The sequence below is a fragment of the Dermacentor silvarum genome, chromosome 3 (genome assembly GCF_013339745.2).
Source record: "Dermacentor silvarum isolate Dsil-2018 chromosome 3, BIME_Dsil_1.4, whole genome shotgun sequence".
Taxonomy (NCBI): Eukaryota; Metazoa; Arthropoda; class Arachnida; order Ixodida; family Ixodidae; genus Dermacentor; species Dermacentor silvarum.
The window spans coordinates 58,800,196-58,818,761 of NC_051156.1; the positions used below are offsets into that span (position 1 = coordinate 58,800,196).

The 18,566-nt window shown below is 47.4% G+C and overlaps 1 protein-coding gene across 1 annotated transcript; it reads right to left on the bottom strand.

Annotated features, from left to right (window-relative positions):
* Positions 1-6,427: 6,427 nt before the first annotated feature.
* LOC119444401 (uncharacterized) lies at positions 6,428-9,996 on the bottom strand. Its single transcript, XM_037708806.1, has 2 exons — positions 9,988-9,996; positions 6,428-6,979 (listed from the first exon to the last, which is right to left on the bottom strand). Exons 1-2 carry the CDS (start codon positions 9,994-9,996, stop codon positions 6,428-6,430), a joined length of 561 nt encoding a protein of 186 aa, XP_037564734.1.
* Positions 9,997-18,566: the final 8,570 nt, after the last annotated feature.

Sequence of the window (18,566 nt, forward strand, 5' to 3'; positions counted from 1 at the left end):
GTGCCATATCTTACTGGAATGGTCTTCCCGATGAAATTGTCTCGACAACCGATCGTAGAATATTCCGTGAACATCTGTGTACGCTTTTTGCTTAATCTCCTTCCTCTTATTTGCTGTTATGCTTGGGCATTCTGTGCTTTCTTTTGTTTTTAGTTCAGCCACTGTACAGTTGTGCTAGATTTATTTTTGAGTTGTTTCCATTGTACTCAACAGCTCATTGTTACATTGCCCCCCTTACTGAATGCCCGGCAGGGCCTGTAAGGTGTTTTCTAAATATATAAATTATTACCCGCTTTTGGCTCAATTATTTTTACCCGCTGTTGGCTTATTATTACCCGCTGTTGGCTCAATTCAGCTGTTAAACACCAGGTCGCGGCTTCGATTCCAGGCCCTGGATGCTGCAGCGCATTCCTTGTGGAGGTGGAATTCAACTGGTACATGTATTTAAGCTTGTGCAACGTGTGCATTGGACCTGTTAAAGAGCCCCGGGTGGTGAAAGTTATCTGCACTGCAGCGGCCCGTTGTAGAAGTAGTGAAAGCTGGGCGAGTTGGTAGAATTTCATTACGAAATTGCAGCGCGGGCACGACACACGAGGACCTATGTGTCCTTGCCTTTTGTCCTCGTTTGTTGTATGCGAGCTTGAATTTCACAATAAAGTCCCATTGTACAGTGGCCTCTGGAGCTGGGTTGAGGATGCCCTCCTAAAATATTACATTGGCTCCCCCCCACCCCTCGGGTCTTGTCACGCTTCTTTGAAGCTAACCATATAAAGGCAGGGGCACCTTTCCCAACCCCTCCCAAGCCCAGGTGGGAGTGGGGGACAAAATCAGTGCACTGTATGTCAGCGCTACACCGGGAGTATTTGTTTTGCTCTTGAACCTAGGCACGAAAGTGACAATTGACCAGGAAGGAAATTACCACGGTGGCTCCGTCGGCATAGAAGGGCATAACCTGAAGTCAGAATTGTACCTTTCGTTACAAGCGACCACCAGGGTGAGACCTGCAGCCCGAACGGGAGCTGCAATGCGAGAAAAATTCAACTCGGAGCCAGCGTCCAACTGCCAGCGGCAGCCGATGCACATCGAGACGTGGCAGTACTCGATCCTCTCCGCCTATACACCGCAGATATGAGACAGAATTTTTTTTAAGGCGATGAGAAGGTTAAAGCTAGGGCAAAGGTATGAATTTGTGGCCGTCAGCGCTTACATTTTGAGGCGCAATACGCTGCGATGTCGAAGCGAACTCAAAATAAGTTTGCAGACTGCCGTCGGCACGTAGCCGGCCGTTGTGAGCGCCATCACCGCCGCAAGCGACAGAAACGTCGTCTAACATTTGGTTATCACACAACATGACGGTCACCGAAATAAAGTGATGCCCAAATCATATCGTTCGCGACATGCGAGGACCACTGTCGAACCTCTAGCAGGAACAGAAGCTGCGATACGAGGAAAGGTAAACTCCTAACCAGCGGTACAACTTCGGTCGCCGGCAGCCGCCGGTACAGTGCGAGTCGGCTCACACGTACCGCTTTGCAGCGGCGTACGAGGCGTAGCGTAATAGCAGCCGATTTTTATGGCTCTAGCACCTAGCGACATTATGTTTATCAAGGATCACACCGGAAGTCGGCTTCAGGCAACGGGAAGTTGAGGTGTCTCCGAAACTGTGAGCATAATAAAAACCCACATGAAAGAAGGAATGGTTCAACTTAAGAGTTGAATAGGATAGATATAGATAGGATATAGGACCATAAATTCAGTTAAGGAAAGGGCCAATTAACCGTCAGGTCTTTCTCATCATTATGATGATTAACTATTATCATCAGCAATAGCTCGAGCGTCGTTGTCTTCTTCCACAGCTGGTTCCGTTGTCGCTCATCTTTCCAGCATAGAATTTCACTTCCCTTCTACCGTAGTAATGTGGCGGCCGCGTTTACGGGGCTATGAATCATTGCTTAAGGGGTATGAGTCATTCATTGTTCCTGCCTGCGCTCCACCGGCGCGTTAGGACACGTCGTCAGTTGCTTTTCTGGGTGTGATATAGGAGAAGGACGGGCGTTAACGTAAGGTCGAGGGGCTTGCTCCATTAAAGACACTTAAAGTGAGTATTAGGGCCGCCTAAAGTTTTTTTTTGTTTCTATGAAATTAGGCGAGAAGATATTTAAGTGATTTTGACAGTATGCATTTTGTAAACGTGAGCGGTTGTTTTTGCAAGCGCCATCCGCTGCACCTTTGAAGCAAAAGCTGGAAAGGCTTAGATCGCCGTCGTCCCCGTGCTGATAATTGCATATCGCTAGTAAAAAGGCATTCAATATAGTGCGGTTTTATATTTGCAGATCTCTGTGGTTTTGCAGTGCCTATTACCTGATTCTATCCAAAGAAGCACTCTCGCAAGATTATTTGTTTAATTACGTGGAAGAGAGAGCCACCACTGTTACTACATAGCACGTCTAAACAACATGGCCCTATAAACCAGCTAGTACTAAGCATATGGATGTAGGTAGAAAGATCAGGGTTTGCAAATGTCGTGCGTTTGCCTTGTGTGGTGTTGCTTTGTTGTGTGTGTGTGTGTGTGTGTGTGTGTGTGTGTGTGTGTGTGTGTGTGTGTGTGTGTGTGTGTGTGTGTGTGTGTGTGTGTGTGTGTGTGTGTGTGTGTGTGTGTGTGTGTGTGTGTGTGTGTGTGTGTGTGTGTGTGTGTGTGTGTGTGTGTGTGTGTGTGTGTGTGTGTGTGTGTGTGTGTGTGTGTGTGTGTGTGTGTGTGTGTGTGTGTGTGTGTGTGTGTGTGTGTGTGTGTGTGTGTGTGTGTGTGTGTGTGTGTGTGTGTGTGTGTGTGTGTGTGTGGTGTGTGTGTGTGTGTGTGTGTGTGTGTGGTGTGTGTGTGTGTGTGTGTGTGTGTGTGTGTGTGTGTGTGTGTGTGTGTGTGTGTGTGTGTGTGTGTGTGTGTGTGTGTGTGTGTGTGTGTGTGTGGTGTGTGTGTGTGTGTGTGTGTGTGTGTGTGTGTGTGTGTGTGTGTGTGTGTGTGTGTGTGTGTGTGTGTGTGTGTGTGTGTGGTGTGTGTGTGTGTGTGTGTGTGTGTGTGTGTGTGTGTGTGTGTGTGTGTGTGTGTGTGTGTGTGTGTGTGTGTGTGTGTGTGTGTGTGTGTGTGTGTGTGTGTGTGTGTGTGTGTGTGTGTGTGTGTGTGTGGTGTGTGTGTGTGTGTGTGTGTGTGTGTGTGTGTGTGTGTGTGTGTGTGTGTGTGTGTGTGTGTGTGTGTGTGTGTGTGTGTGTGTGTGTGTGTGTGTGTGTGTGTGTGTGTGTGAAGTGCTCTTCCGCTTTGTATTGCTCTGTTGGGACCATAGCAGAGTCTTACTGTCAATATAAAAAAGCAATGTTTTTTGCGGGTTTTGCTGCCATCTGTCGGTTTATGCAGTAACTACAATGGTTAGTGGTTTTAAGCCTATCCAGGTGGCGCGTAAAACCATTCGCCGTAGAGGAGCAACGGTTGGTGTCCGAGCGAATACTGCTGGGGCCTAACAATTCTTCCTCTTGCAGTTAGCTCTTTAAAGAACAATAATTTATCCTTTAAGGAACAATGGTTGAGGCAACGCAGTTACTCCCCAAAGGGACGAAACCCCTACCCTTTTTAGTCCCATTTGTCGTAGAGCCTACTCCAGCTGCGCCGGGTGAGCGCGGCCACGCGCGTTCTATATTGGAGGCAATCTACGCTCGGTTTGAAGGGTAGCCGACCGGAGATACTTGATGGCCTCGTGTGCGCCGTGTTCTCGCGTGCATGGTCCGCCTCGAAGCGAGAGACAGCACGAAGGGGAGTTTGTACACTCCCGTTGCACGCCGTCGCAATTTTCTTCCAGACACCGATTGCTAAGCAAGAAGAAGCAGGCCAATCGCAGACGCTGGCACCTGCCTCCTCATCAGGTTTTCTACTTCCACTCCGCTAGCTCAGCCCCATCGAAACCCTCTCCACTTCTGCATGCTCCTCGCCTGTGTTCAGCCAGTTATGTAGGAAGTACCTGTGAAGTGAGGCAATGCTATTCGCTTTTAAAGCAAACAATAGTGCCCTCCTGTAACGAGGAGAGCGTTCCATTAGCCTGTTCAAACCACGTAGCCAGCAACCCCCCGGTGCTTTTATTGGCAGTTACGTAAATTTGACGTCAGGAGATTGGAATAAGTTTACGTTATAAGGCCCCATCATAAAGCGATGAAATAATGGTCAGCGTTGTGAACTGTCAAATACCGCAATGTGATGTTTTTTTCTTGAAGAATGTGCACAGCCCGACCCTGGTGAGCACGCGTCGAAGCACAGTGCTAATAAAAAAGACACGTCGAACACTGTGTTGATGGCATTAGCGCTGATAGCTACTATTCGGCCCCATTAAATGCATGCGGTGGCTATGGTGAAACGTGCTCACGATTATTGATGCAAACAGAACGTTTCAGTTTACTAATGCAAACTCCACCGACTAACGGTACTGTGGCGGAAACGTTTGTGGTAAAGTACACCATAACTTATCAAGCGTGTACCACTTTAGTGTAAATGGTGAGAAATTGTTCTCATAAATCTATATCACTGAAGCAAACGAATGTTTCTATGCGGAGCCAGGTTAGTTTCACTCACGCACACCTGTAAACACGGTGCTTTATGACACGAACACGATTTTAACGTGCGTCAGAGTGTACGCACAACTCTACAATGTGTATCGCTCTACGTCAGCTTTACAGATGTAGAAAGAACCTGCAGAGCACCCATTGAGAAAATGGGCCCCTCAAGTGAGTGCGCTGCTCTTTTTCTGCGAAAGAATCTCGCCGCTGAATCGGTTTTTATTTTTGCGATTAGCATTCTTAGGGCATGGCCCCAACAGTTATTCCACCAACTTGGGTGTCTTGATATGTGGCTCTGCGTCTGTGCCGCAGTTCCTTGAACCTATTTGAGGCCAACCTAGAACACTGCGTATGTGCCACATGGTTTGTGCTTCTCTTCAATGAGCCTGAAGCCAACGTGCGCCACTTGGTAGGCGACACTACGTATTTGTCGCTCTTCAATGAATTGGTTTGAGGCCAACTTGGGTAATTGAGCGCGTGCCGCTGCGTTTGTGGCGCACTTCTTTAACATCAGTTAACCCGTTTCACGCGAACTTGTGTTACTGAGTATGTGCCAATGCCTATGCGCAATTCTTCAATAAGCCTCTTTCACGCCAAGCGTATGTGGAACTAGGTATGTGCTACACTTCAGTTAACCTCTTTGATGTCAGTTTGGGTCACTGGATATGTGCAACTGGGTATGTGCCAGTCTTCAATAAACCTCGTTGCAACTTGGGTCGCTGGGTATGTGCCAAAACGTATGTCCCACTCTTCAATGAACTTCTTTTACGCCTACTTGGGTCAGTATAGCTAAGGGCAATCACATATGTGCAGCTCTTTCCCAACCAGCGTGCCTTCTTTTATTTATTTATTTTCAACAAAGTTTTTTACTCACTCACTCAAAGAACCTCTTTGACGCATACTTGCGTCACTGGATGAGCACCAACGCGTATGTGTCAGTCTTCATTGCCAAAAAAAAATTCTCTGGTGCTGGGAGGAGTCGAAACCACGTGATATATGTTCAGGCAATCTTATTTGAGTATATCTACAAACACGCTCCATGCGGGGACTTCGCTGCGGCGGCGCTAGTCCATGCAGCGTGTCCGGTCGGGAGCACGAGATATCAGCCCCTGCTGCATACATGCCTCGTACATGACACGTTTCGGCGGTTTCAATACGGTGTGTCGACGCATTAGTTCAATTCTAATCGCACTAACGTCGACATTTATTCTGAGATGGGTTCTGCCGGATTTCCTTTCTCGAGGTCACCAGCGGACCTCCGTTACACGGCAACTACATCATCGCGCAGCATGGATGCGCTAAGCCTGCCAACTTCAGGCTAAACGTATAGCTGTTTCTCACCTGTGTGTCCACTTCACCGAAACTTAATAGTGTCCTAGGCTTAAGCTACCCTTTATCTCACCCCGCCGTAGTTCTGGCTCTACCTAGGTGGTCTATAGTTAATTGGTTCTCGATACCAGGGGCCTCGCACGAAGGTTTAGCGTTCGTGGTATTGCTCACGCTGTGAAACGATTCAAATATTCACTGCCATGCACTAACTTTGGAAGGCATCAAAATTCAAATTTTATTACACACAATAGAGCAACTATTTGTAGACACAGCCACCACTGTAACCTACACAAGCTGCATCTGATAATTACGTCACCTCTGCTATCTTCAACCTAAGGAGGGAAGAAGGGTCCAGCCATAGGCTGCTCAATTCCGGTGGCTGTTCACGTACCCTAACGTACTACCTGCGAAAGAATAGGTGCTATGACAGCCTATAAGACAGTTCAACCCGTTCGTCAAAGAAACGAGCCACCGTCGTTGCACAACCGATGGGTACTCAGTCCATTCAACGTCGGTCCTTGTATAATGACGGATACCCTTCACGGTAGTCTCCGCCGTTGCCTCCGCGGTTGCCTTCGCCTCTGCCTCCGCCGTCGCCACCACGGTTGCCTCCGCCATAGCCTCCACCATAGCTGCCACCATATCTTCCACCGTAGCCTCCGTAATTTCCAGCTCCATCCCCTCCATCATAGCTGCCACCATATCTTCCACCGTAGCCTCTGTTATTTCCCGCTCCATCCCCTCCGTCGTCTCCACCTCCGTCGCCACCACCGTCGCCACCACCGTTTCCACCACCGTAGCTTCTGCCGTATCCGCCACCATATCTGCCGCCGCTGCCTCCATCGTATCCGCCACGGTTGCCTCCACCGTCTCCGCCGCTGTATCCTCGGCGATAGCGTCCGCTGCTGCCTCCACCGTATCCACCATTGCCACGACCTCCTCCGTAGCCTCCATAGTTGCCTCCGCCATCGTCCCCTCCTCCGCCATTGCCGCCACCACCATATCGACGCCCTGCAGACGCTATCGCTGTGGCAGCGCAAAGGAACACAACAATGACCTGCAAAAATGAAGAGACAGCAAATTTCACAAACCTTTAGAGATTATTAGGCGGCCAATGAAACTCTTGTTTTTTTAATATCCCACACGCATGACGCACTCATAGATCACCTCGTAATAGCGAACTAAGCAGAAAGTGGAAGATCTTACGCATATTTTCCGTTGATGGACGTTGCATTACAATAACAAAAGCATAGACTTTTAAATCGGCGATAGCGCTGTATGCGTTCTGTTTTACGCTTTGTTGCACAGCTTTGTGCGCACTTACGCGTTCTCTAATCGTGATCTAAACACACAAGAGGAAGCTTTGTCGTGAATAAGCATGTAGTATTTTTTAACAAAAAGAACATACAGATAAATGTCCTAACGTCAAAATGTTGCGCTGTTAACATCGAGTTTGTTCGTAAAACCTGAACTAAAGAACTGTTTGTGTGAAACCTCAAGTAAGAATATAAAGAGATACATAACATTTTTTCGAAACAAGCATATGAGAAGTTAGCTCGTAGTTTAAAATTCTTACATACTTGCAAAGGTGCTCGAGGTGGGATCATTCGTTATGGTTTCGATACGAGCGCCTTACCTCACATTCTGAAACTTTTCTTTCCTTTCAACCGTTCGTATGTTTAAGTGGAGAATCCTTCATGCGTCCTTACCGCGAGGTATCCGCGCAGAGCGCAAGCACATTTTCAAAGCTGCATAAATTATTTAAAACACGAGCGCATTTGTAAGATAGAAAAGACATACCGTGAGTTCGGGTTAGAGTGCACCCATGATAAATTTTACCCAAACGCTTCTGGCCAATAAAATAAAGTTCAGCAAGTTTAACCTATACTTAATTGTTATTACGTATATCGACGCGCGGATGCTTACTTCCCACTATGTCTACTTGGCCTGCAGAAAATTGCTAGTGCCGAAATGAGAAAGTGACATGTGTTATAATAGAAATGAATTATACGTTAACCAAATTTTGGCCCCAGAACAGCTAGCTTAGTGGCCATAACTTGATGAGTTATATTGCCTGATTTGGCGGACAATGCAACGTTTTACCAGAGGATTCATGGTTGTGGTGGGTGGTTATGGCAGCGCTTCAGGAGGTACCTGTGTTCTGTAACGTGGCTTACACCGCGCTTATATAACAGATCGCTCAGCTCCCCTCTCCGTAAGGATGATTCGTGTCACCACGCCCATTCGGGGCCGACAAGTATCCACAACCGCAAGACAGCAATCACATCAGTTTGTCTTACGCAGTATATTGCTTTTTATTTGTTTTTGTTTTTGCTTTGTAAAATGCCATAAACCATCCTCACTAGAAGTGATATTGCACTACTTTCCTCGTCCATCTTCATATTATCGTCTGGGAATTCACCATAAAAGCCCAAAAGCTGAAACAAAAATTTTTGCTAGAGGAAGGAGGCCTACTCCATTTCTAGAATGGACAACCGTATGCTCTCAGCTCACGCGATAGCACAACAACGTCTGACTACTATATGCCGCCTTCCAAATCACCTTCTTCTTTTTGTTTCTTGCGCTCTTTCCTGGCGACGAAGCCGGAAATCTGCCTCCCTAAGCTGGAGAATGTCAGACAAAAAAAATGCTATCACTTGTTGAGAGCACACCCAACGTATTGGTGCCTTCTTGGTTAAGGAGGAATACATCTCACGTTGAAAAGTGCCGGCATTGCACGCGTTTAGTCTAGGACGGCGAGAACAACAGCTTCAGGGGCCTGTTATCAGTACAAGGAACTGCCGCTGAAAATAGGCCCAATCTCACAGCTAGGGTCTGAGATCTTCATTCTTTTTACTATCAACATGGCTGAAGTGTTTGCTTAAGGGAAGGAAGAATAACAACACAATCCAACCTCGCTTGTCTTCCTGCACCTTCGCTTCAAGCGACAAACGATCGAAGAGTGCCGCTGTTTCTGCTTCTTACAGATTAAGTAAGACCAGTGTACGCATCCTTTTGCAAGTCACGTCTAACTCATCTCTTCCGGCGGCTGTCGACTGTATGCTACTCAAACAAGGCGATGGCTTGGCTAGTCACTGTCGCGCCACCTTGCTCACAGGTAAATAAAGATAGTTTAATTCTGGAGCTTTACATGCAAGAACCATGGTCTGATTATTAGGGACGTCTTATGGGGGATGCCGGAATAGATTGACCACGTAGGCACACGAACGTTTTTGTATTTCACACGCAGTCAAATGCCCCTGGCAAGGCTCGCATTTAACCTGCAATCAGTTTCGATAAACTCATCTACACAGTGCATGAACGATGACATTTCAGTTCCTTTGTATTTCAATGCATAAAATGTCATTTTTCTAAAGACATAAGTGGGACAACAGTGCACTTTTACCGCAAACGTCATGGCTCACATCTCGAAACCGATGCCATCTTCAGAATTCATTTAAGTCGATGACAATGACAATGATTGCAATATCACCGGTTACAATTCGCAAAGAGCAATATGCCCTGAAAAGTAATTAGTAGAGCACTTAAATAGTACAATATTGTTCACTAGTAGATTAAGCATTTTGATTTCTCGTGGAAGTAATGTATGCCGATTCCAGTCATCCAGGTCATGACTTACAATTGTTCTTCTTGCTATAGGGAACTTCCTATATTGTAAAAAACGCACCCTTTAAAGCGATAGTACACTGTGTGGTGATGTCCTCTCGTTTCAGAAGGTGGCAGCAGCTGCTTTGAAGCCAAAGCTTTAAAGTCGACCTCACCTGAGCTTAACAATAACCCTTTCCGTTGGCTCATGTTATGCACAATATATCTCAAAATGGCGTTATTTTGGCGGCCGGTGTAACAAAAACACATTTTAATGCTTGTCCCATCGCAACGATTTGTATCGTAAAAAGTAGACGACATAATCTGCAATCACATCCTAGTTTACCGATATCAAAAGTGATTCTTCAATGGATGGCTGTCGCACGAGTCCTTGATCGTGGTAAATATAACAATAACAAGAAACGCTCCCACAGATAAGTTACAGACCAGTCAACTTACCGTCGTCATGCCCTAAGCAACAATTACCAGCAAACAAATCGTTAATATAGCTACCACTAGATCACATTAGTAGGAGAATATTTCAAGCAAAAGCCTTACTATTGATTCATTCGCACATACTTGTATGCTCAAACGACCTGGGTCTAGCCAATAAATACAGCCATGGTTTCAAGCGAAGTGATTTTTTTAAGTTTTAAAATTCCAGGAATTTTAAGCCATGAATTCCAGGGCTGTTTTACGAGTCCGTCACCACTCGTTACATGCAATACATTTCTGTATTTATACCGCATAAAAGACACGAAAGACTTGTGATGAATTTGGCAGAGTTGCAGGGTTGACGCGGAACACTCTGAAAAAGGCGATGTTAAAACTTTGTTACTCTCGGCCGTCTTCCATAATGGGAGCAGGAACTAATGAAATGCAGCAGTGTATATATGCTGGTGAGGCATAGACTTCGGATGGTTAACACAGTGAGGCTACATTTTTATTGCGGTAGCGATTATATGGACACTTCAAGTAGATTTCTGCCGTCGGGGTCGCCGTGAGGTTCCGTATAAAGTCCACGGGCGATAAAATCGGCGCCGCGCGCCGTATGTGCGAGTGAATGGGCGCGTGGGACGGCCACTATCACGGAGAGCGTACGCACGGCGTAAAGCAAACGCGACTTCCGTGGCGCGAAACGCCGTGGTGGTATGGGAGGTAGGGGGGGGGGGGGGCGACGCTTTGCTGCGCCCCCAAATGCGTATCTTGCAACCGGGGGCAAGGGGTACTGGCGACGCAATCTCTCACGCGAAAGGAGCAAAGCGGGAAGGCTGCGCGGGAGGGAGGGGGCGGGGGGGGGGGTGGGCTTCTACTCTGCCAACAAATGCATTCATGTACTTTGCGCTTTGCACTTGGTTCTTTATTAGACAGTTTTAGTTTAGTGTACGCTATGCCATTGCGTACGCTATAATATAGCAGGTCATCACTGCGCATGCGCAGAACGCTATCCGACCGATAGCGTATAGCGTACGGACGCTATTTCTCAGATTTAGCATTACCGTCTTTGCGTGGTTTGCGTGAAACATGGCGGCGATGCCCGCTGCCCGCTTCGAATTGAATTTGGCGTGCCTTTTGTAGAATGCGCTTCGTTCGTAGCAAACAACTGCGTAAACGGCTTTTGCTTAATATCAGGCCGCTTCGACGACAGTGTATTATGGACAACCTTGTGGAGTTTTCGAGATCGCATCTCGTTTCGAACGACAGGAAGCCTAACGAGGGAAACCTTCGAGATAAGTCAGCGCCACCTGTCGGTGAAGTCGAGAGATAGGCACGACGAAGGCATATGTCCTCTGAGATCTGAAAATCTCGCAGGCCAACTAAAACTGTAATAAACGTCCGCTGTTTAGAGTACGCTGTGCTATAGCGTATAGTGTACGCTATTAGTTGCGTACGCTATACTAAAACTGTCTATGATATGTTTGCGCCGCTATGGGCTGCCGGTGTTGTCGCGCGCACCGTATCTTGCAAGCGATCTCCACACGGCTCTGACCTTTGTATGCGCTGTGCATTCGGCCACTCAGTTTCCGTTGAAGCGATAGACCGCACGTACCTTCACTCGCTGCGGCGGCTGCGCTTGCTGCCAGCAGTTTTGACAGTGGTTGTCTGCGGTCATCGAGTGTGAGCTATTAATGTGTGCTTGTGCGCGCTTACACCCCACTTGTTAATTCAGTTAGTAAGTGAATTTGTCCAAGTTTATGCAGCCGATAGAACTACTATCCCTACTCCTAATTGCTCTCTACTTATTTGCTATCGCAATTGATGCTTCACCTTTCGGGCGAAACTGCGACATTTTTTTACTTCAGAAGATACTCTATAGGTATAATACAAGAAAAGGTTTACAAATGGAGAAACACATTTGTTTGGTGCCGCAAATCTAATACAGAACGGTAGAGTACCAACCTTTACTCCATTTTTCTGGGTCGGGAGGGCATCGTGGGGAAAAGCTTGTCGCACGAAGGTGGTGGTGACAGGCTTGATAATATCTGGGAGATATCAAAGGCAAGTGCTTCAAGGGAAGCTTTTGCAAGCAGTCTCTGCCTTTGCACAGTTGTCGTCAGCCTTATTATTATGGCCATCAAGAACAAATCTCAGTCACTTCTTCCTTTCTTAACTATTTTTTTTTCAATTATGCCGTGAAAAATGCCTAAGTATTCTCCACTTCCTAAGCCACACTTTAAAAATTAATATCACAGACAGTTTTTCACTACGACTGCATTTCGTTGTTTAGAACACGTGGCATTGACTGATACGTCTCGCCCACCAGATAGGCTTTTTTACATTGAAAATAATTAGATTGCCGCCATAAGCGTAATTATTCTACCTTTTTCTTTCAAAAGTAAGGCAAATAAACAACAATCAACCGCTGCATAGTACTTTCATCCAGCAGCTTGATATTCAGCACAATCGTTTTTTGTCCTTTCTGACCGTCATTTGCCAAGCGTTAAACTCTGGCACAGTTCTAGGCGCAAACTTTTCGTTCGCAGGGTTTCCAATAATTTTATGCATTTATATGCAACGAAGATTTGGGACGCACTTCGGAAAATGTTTTAGTGGAGCTCTTGTGCTGTAATATATTGGCGTCAATGTGCTCAGTTCATTGGAAGGCTATTTCTCTTTAAAGACTCTCCGGTTTTGCCCTCACTGTTCAGAGTGCATTATAGCCTGCTCAAATATATTGCATTTTCGGAACAGTGGCCCACATAAGGCACTTCTTATATTTAAGCAATGAAACGATCGACATATATTATATATATATATATATATATATATATATATATATATATATATATATATATATATATATATATATATATATATATATATATATATATATATATAGAGAGAGAGAGAGAGAGAAACTTTATTTGGCTGGTAAATATTTTAAGGAGCGGTGGTCGGAGCCCCTCAGTCCAGGGCCCCACTGGCCTTTGCCGCCTGCCTGACCTGGCTAATTAAGGACTTTTGTCCTGCTAAGTCGGAACTGGTGAGCTGTGCCTCCCACTGCTCCATTGTGATATGAGATGACCTATGAGGGTGCTTAGTACACTCCCAGGTTACATGTATTAGTGTAGGTATGCCACCGCACCAAGGGCATGTGGCCCTATAGCGGGTGGGATACATGGCGTTCAGCAGTTTTAGATGGGTGAACACCCCGGTCTGTATTTTGCCCCAATCGGCGGCCTCTTCCCCGCTAAGTTGCGGGTGAAGCGGTGGGTATTTTCTGCGGACTCCGCGCTGATGAGCAAGGATGTCTTTAGCATTTAAATTTATGGGATTTTGTGAGGGATAGTGTGAGGGGTTGGGGTTCGAAGAGGACGCCATCGTTCGGTTAGTAGACGCTCGAGCTAACGCGTTAGCCTGTTCCTTCCCGTATACCCCCGCATGTCCCGGGCACCAGAGTAGGCGATGGCGGTGGTTGAACGACTTGGGGATTATCGCGAGGCTAGCCGCAGTCACGTGTCCCTTGAGAAACATGCAACATGTCTTCCCGGGAGTCAGTGACCACGACCGAGTCCCTTTCCGAACGCTCCGCGTGAGCGAGCGCGATCGCCACTGCTAACATTTCGGCCGAGGAGGTGGAGCCCGCCATGGTCGACGCGGTAATTTGCTGCTGGCTGATCGTGTTCACGATTGGCAGGGCGTACCTCCTTTGGTAGCGCTGCTCGGTAGCCTCTGCATACGCAGGTGCGTCCATGTAGTACGTATTGTACCTAGCGTTATTTGAGTACATCAATTGAATATGTTGTGCGCGTGCTTTGCGCCTTTCCTTGTTGTACTCGGGATGCATATTCTTGGGAGTTAGAGCTACTGTAATTTTGGATCTCACCGAAGAAGGGAGAGGTACGGCCTGTTCGGTGACATAAATCGGGTATGCTGGGATATTAACTCGTGCCAATATTGCCCTACCAGTTTTTGTGAAGCTGAGGCGCTCCCTCTGTCGCATCAGATTGGCCTGCCTCAGTTCGTCGAAAGTGTTGTGTACTCCCAAAGCTAGCATGTGCTCCGTGGAGGTAGATTTAGGCAGGCCTAGAGCCGCCTTGAAAGCTGTTCGAATTATCCTGTTGGCCGGCCTCTCCTCTTCCCTGTTCAGGATTTGGTTGTTGCCTTGTTGCCTTGTTCCACTGCAGCGACTGTAAAGAATAACAAAAAAATCACCAGCTGAAGCTTCCCCTGTCGAGAAAATTGGGGTAAGCGAAGGTTGTCGTGTGTGTATGTGACCTTCGCGGGGATTTTATTCCTTTTCCTGTATCTTTGTTTCTCTATATATATATTCATCTTTCTATCAGTCTCTTTCATTCTTTATTTCCCTCTCTATCTTTCTCACTCGCTCCATTTCCTCTTTTGTCTATGTTTTTCTTTCTTTCTCTTTCGCTCTTTCTCTCTTTCTTTCTTACTTTTTCCCCCTGGTATGTGTCTCTGAACTTGGACCCTTTTTGCACTATCGCCAGGACCGGCCCACATTTAAGCGTGACACCACCACCACCGTCCGACACGTGTGAGCCTATAAAGCTTCGCTTAAAATTATGCGAAGCATGTTGCAGCGAGCTGGGTATCCAGCATCATTTGGGTTTCCGGGAAATACTTTATCAGATGGACCAACATGGTTTGTGTAAGGCGAGCCATTGTGTGTATATGAAGACAGCAGCGAGACGACGGCGTGATCGATAGCCGATAGCCACGATCGATACTAACTTTTTTACAACGAAGCTGTCCGTGCGACTTAAAGCACTAAGGAAGGTTACATGCCTGCTTTCACGGTCTTCTGAAAAACTACTCTCATGAAGTTTATATGTTTACAAAATATCAAAAACGTTATGGGTGAAATCCTTCCAAATTCCAAGTGCGGGCGTTAATTACGGGTTAAATTAAAATTGCGAGAACCTCGTTTTTTGCTCGTTTAGATGCGTTATATGGAACGCCTACAAAGTTACAAAGCAAAATAGGGGGAAGGGGGAAGGGGGACATTTGAAGTGCAATAAGTGGCGAAACTTTCGCATTCCTGGCATTATTAAAACTCTTGCAAATAACTGCTGGACCCCAGTTCTCTCCCTCTATTCATGCGTTATGTACTAGGTTCGTACTCAACGTCGATGAACTAAAGAAGGCACTTTAGTTATATTTGGCGAAAATAAAGGGCTCCTTGTGCGTAATACGCAGGCAAGTTTGAAAGAGCGTGGGTTATTTGCGGCATTTTGCTCCGGATCGGGCATAATGACTGTACGTTACAAGCCGCGTAGAATTTAGCGCGTGGCCTGGCAGAACTGCAAATTTCACCAAGATCAAATTTAACGATAAATGGGAAGGGGGAGGGGCACTGGCGCAAATGTGCCTAATAAGTTAAATCCACACGCAGGAAATACGCGATCTGTAAAAAATGGTTTACGCAAGCGTTCGAAAGTGTCATGCAACCGTTATCAGCTATATCAGGTATGGTTCGATCCTGCCATCGAACACTTGAAGTATAGGCTGATGATGATGATGAATGCTAACTCATTAAATGCCTAAAAGACAATTCCGAATCTTTCGGCTATGGTTCGTTGGAGGAAGCTCAAGTATCGAGAATATTGTCACGACCTCGTAGGAGACGTGGAAGCCGGCGTACAGCACGTATATAAGCACTTTATATGAACAGCCAACGCAACGTCGTTGGCGTCTCTGTTTTTCTACCGGCGCGCTATTTCAGCGTCGTTTGCATGGCAGGGCACATGCCCGCGGCGACGCTATAGGATGTGGCATTTGCCCCTCCTTTGAAAAAAGCATCGTCCCGATGCGCCAAGCGCACAAGAAAGTGCAGTGATGGTGCAAAATTGATGTCAGGATGAAAAGTATGGCTTCATACGAAGCACGTGCACAACCTCGGGCAGATTCTGACGCCGTTTGGAGCAGTAAGGACTGTCGGGCACAACTTCATAATTCACGTCACTGATGCGGCGTAGAACTGTGTACGGCCCGAAGTATCTTCGCAGGAGCTACTCAGATAGCCCCCGCCGACGAATAGGAGTCCAAACCCACACCTGGTCGCCGACGTTGTACGTGACGGGTCTGTGTCGAAGATTGTAGTGTCTGGCATCGTAGTTCTGTTGCTCTTGGATGCGCAAGCGTGCAAGCTGCGTTGCTTCCTCGGCGAGTTGCGTAAACTCCTCGGTACCAGTCTCGTGATCACCACACTCGTGTGGCAGCATCGCGTCCAACAGTGTTGTTACTTTCCGGCCATAGACGAGGCTTAAAGGTGTCACGCGTGTTGTCTCCTGGCGAACCGTGTTGTACGCAAATGTAACATATGGTAAAATCTCGTCCCAGTTCTTGTGGTCGACGTCGATGTAGTACATACTCAGCATGTCCGCCAGAGTCTTATTCAAACGTTCTGTCAGCCCATTGGTTTGAGGGTGATAAGCGGTTGCCTTTCGGTGAGTGGTACCACTTAATCGCAACACGGTATCCAGAAGCGCGGCCGTGAAAGCGGAACCCCTGTCGGTAATGACCGCTGCGGGAGCGCCATGCCTTAGGACGACGGCTTCGATGAAAAATCGTGCTGCTTCGGCTGCTGTTCCCCGCTGGAGAGCACCTGCTTCGGCGTATCCGGTAAGATAATCTGTGACGACGATTATCCATCTATTGCCGGCAGAAGACACTCGAAATGCACCTAAAAGGCCCCTGTCAACTTGTGCGAACGGCGCTTGCGGTATCTGAACAGAATGCAGCAGTCCAGCACACTTGACGGGTGGGGTTTTGTGGCGCTGGCAATCCAGGCATGTCTGGACATAACGTTTCACGATCGGCGCAAGTCTCGGCCAGTAGTATTTTAGCCTAATTCTTGATAATGTGCGGGAGTAGCCCAAGTGACCAGCGGTCGGCTCGTTGTGACAGGCGTGTAGGACTTCGTTCCGCAGAGATGCGGGAACGACAAGTAGGTAGCTGCTGCCACTGGGTGAAAACTTCTTTTTATAGAGAACGTCGTGACGCAAGCAAAATGAAGGCAGCGCTCTGGCGAATAACTTTGGCACGCAGCTTGTACTTCCCTATAGGTAATCAATAAGAGGAACCAGTTCTGCGTCCTCGCGTTGCAGGCGTGAAACGGCGACAGCGTCTACCATGCCTAGAAAAGCCGCGTCGTCATAGTCGTGCAATGCAGTCTCAACAGGCGACCGAGACAGGCAGTCGGCGTCGGCGTGCCGCTTCCCCGATTTGTAGATAACAGTGAAGTCGAACTCCTGGAGCCGAAGGCTCCAGTGTGCTAGCCGACCAGCTGGATCTTTTAAATTAGCCAGCAAAGTGCATGGTGATCACTGACGACGGTGAAACAGCGACCGTATAGATATGGGCGAAATTTCAGGATGGCCCAGACTATCGCGAGGCATTCTTTTTCTGTAGTAGAGTAGTTAGTCTCCGTTCTGGATAGGGTCCTGCTGGCGTAAGCAAGTACCCTCTCGGTGCCATCCTGCCGCTGAAGAAGCACTACGCCAAGGTCGACATTGCTAGTATCGGTATGAAGAATCGTCGGGGCGTCTTCGCCAAAGTGTGCGAGCACAGGAGGCGTCTGCAGCCGTTGCCGTAGCTCGTGAAATGCCCGTTGCTGCTCTTCGCCCCACACGAAGGGGACATCTTCGCGGTTGAGATGTGTTAATGGACACGCGATGCGCGAAAAGTCCGCAATAAACCACCGGTAGTAGGGCAAAGGCCCAGAAAACGTCGTACGGCCTTTTTATCAGGTGGTGTCGGGAAATTAGCGACGGCAGCGATTTTATCAGGGTCAGGTCGAGCACCTTCATGACTAACTACGTGACCGAGGAATTGAAGTTCCTCAAAACCAAAATGGCACTTTTCCGGTTTCAAAGTTAGGCGTGCTGAGCGTATTGCCTCAAAGACCGTCTTCAGTCTCCGTAAGTGTTCGTCGAACGTGGCGGAGAAAACAATCACGTCGTCGAGGTACACTAGGCAGGTTTGCCATTTGAGGCCTGAGAATACCGTGTCTATTAGTCATTGAAACGTTGCTGGCGTAGAACACAAACCGAAGAGAAGCATCTGAAATTCATAAAGTCCATCGGGTCCAGCGCAGACTACCGTTCTTCTTTTTCACCAATAGTATAGTATAGTATAGTGCCTAGAAGTATATTCTAGGCACTATACCAGTACGACAGGCGATGCCCACGGACTCTTAGATGGCCGAATAACTCCGTCCTCAAGCATCGTCTTCACTTGTTTTTGTATTGCCTCCCGCTCTTTCTGTGCTACACGATAAGGATTCTGCCGAATGGGTCTTGCGTCGTCTTCGGTGATAATACGGTGCTTGGTGAGCGGCGTCTGGCTAACTCGTGACGTAGAGGAGAAGCAGCTGTTAAACTCATTGATGAGCTCAAGAAGGCTGTTGCGTACGATTGGCGATAAAGTTCGACTGACATCAACCACCGGTGCTGGCGTAAGCACGGTGGACGCCGCGTGCTGCAATGTGAGGCAGTCTTGTATTGGGGCAATTTCGTCGAAGTAAGCAACAGCAGTGCCTCTAACAATCTGTCGACGTTCCCTGCTAAAATTCGTCA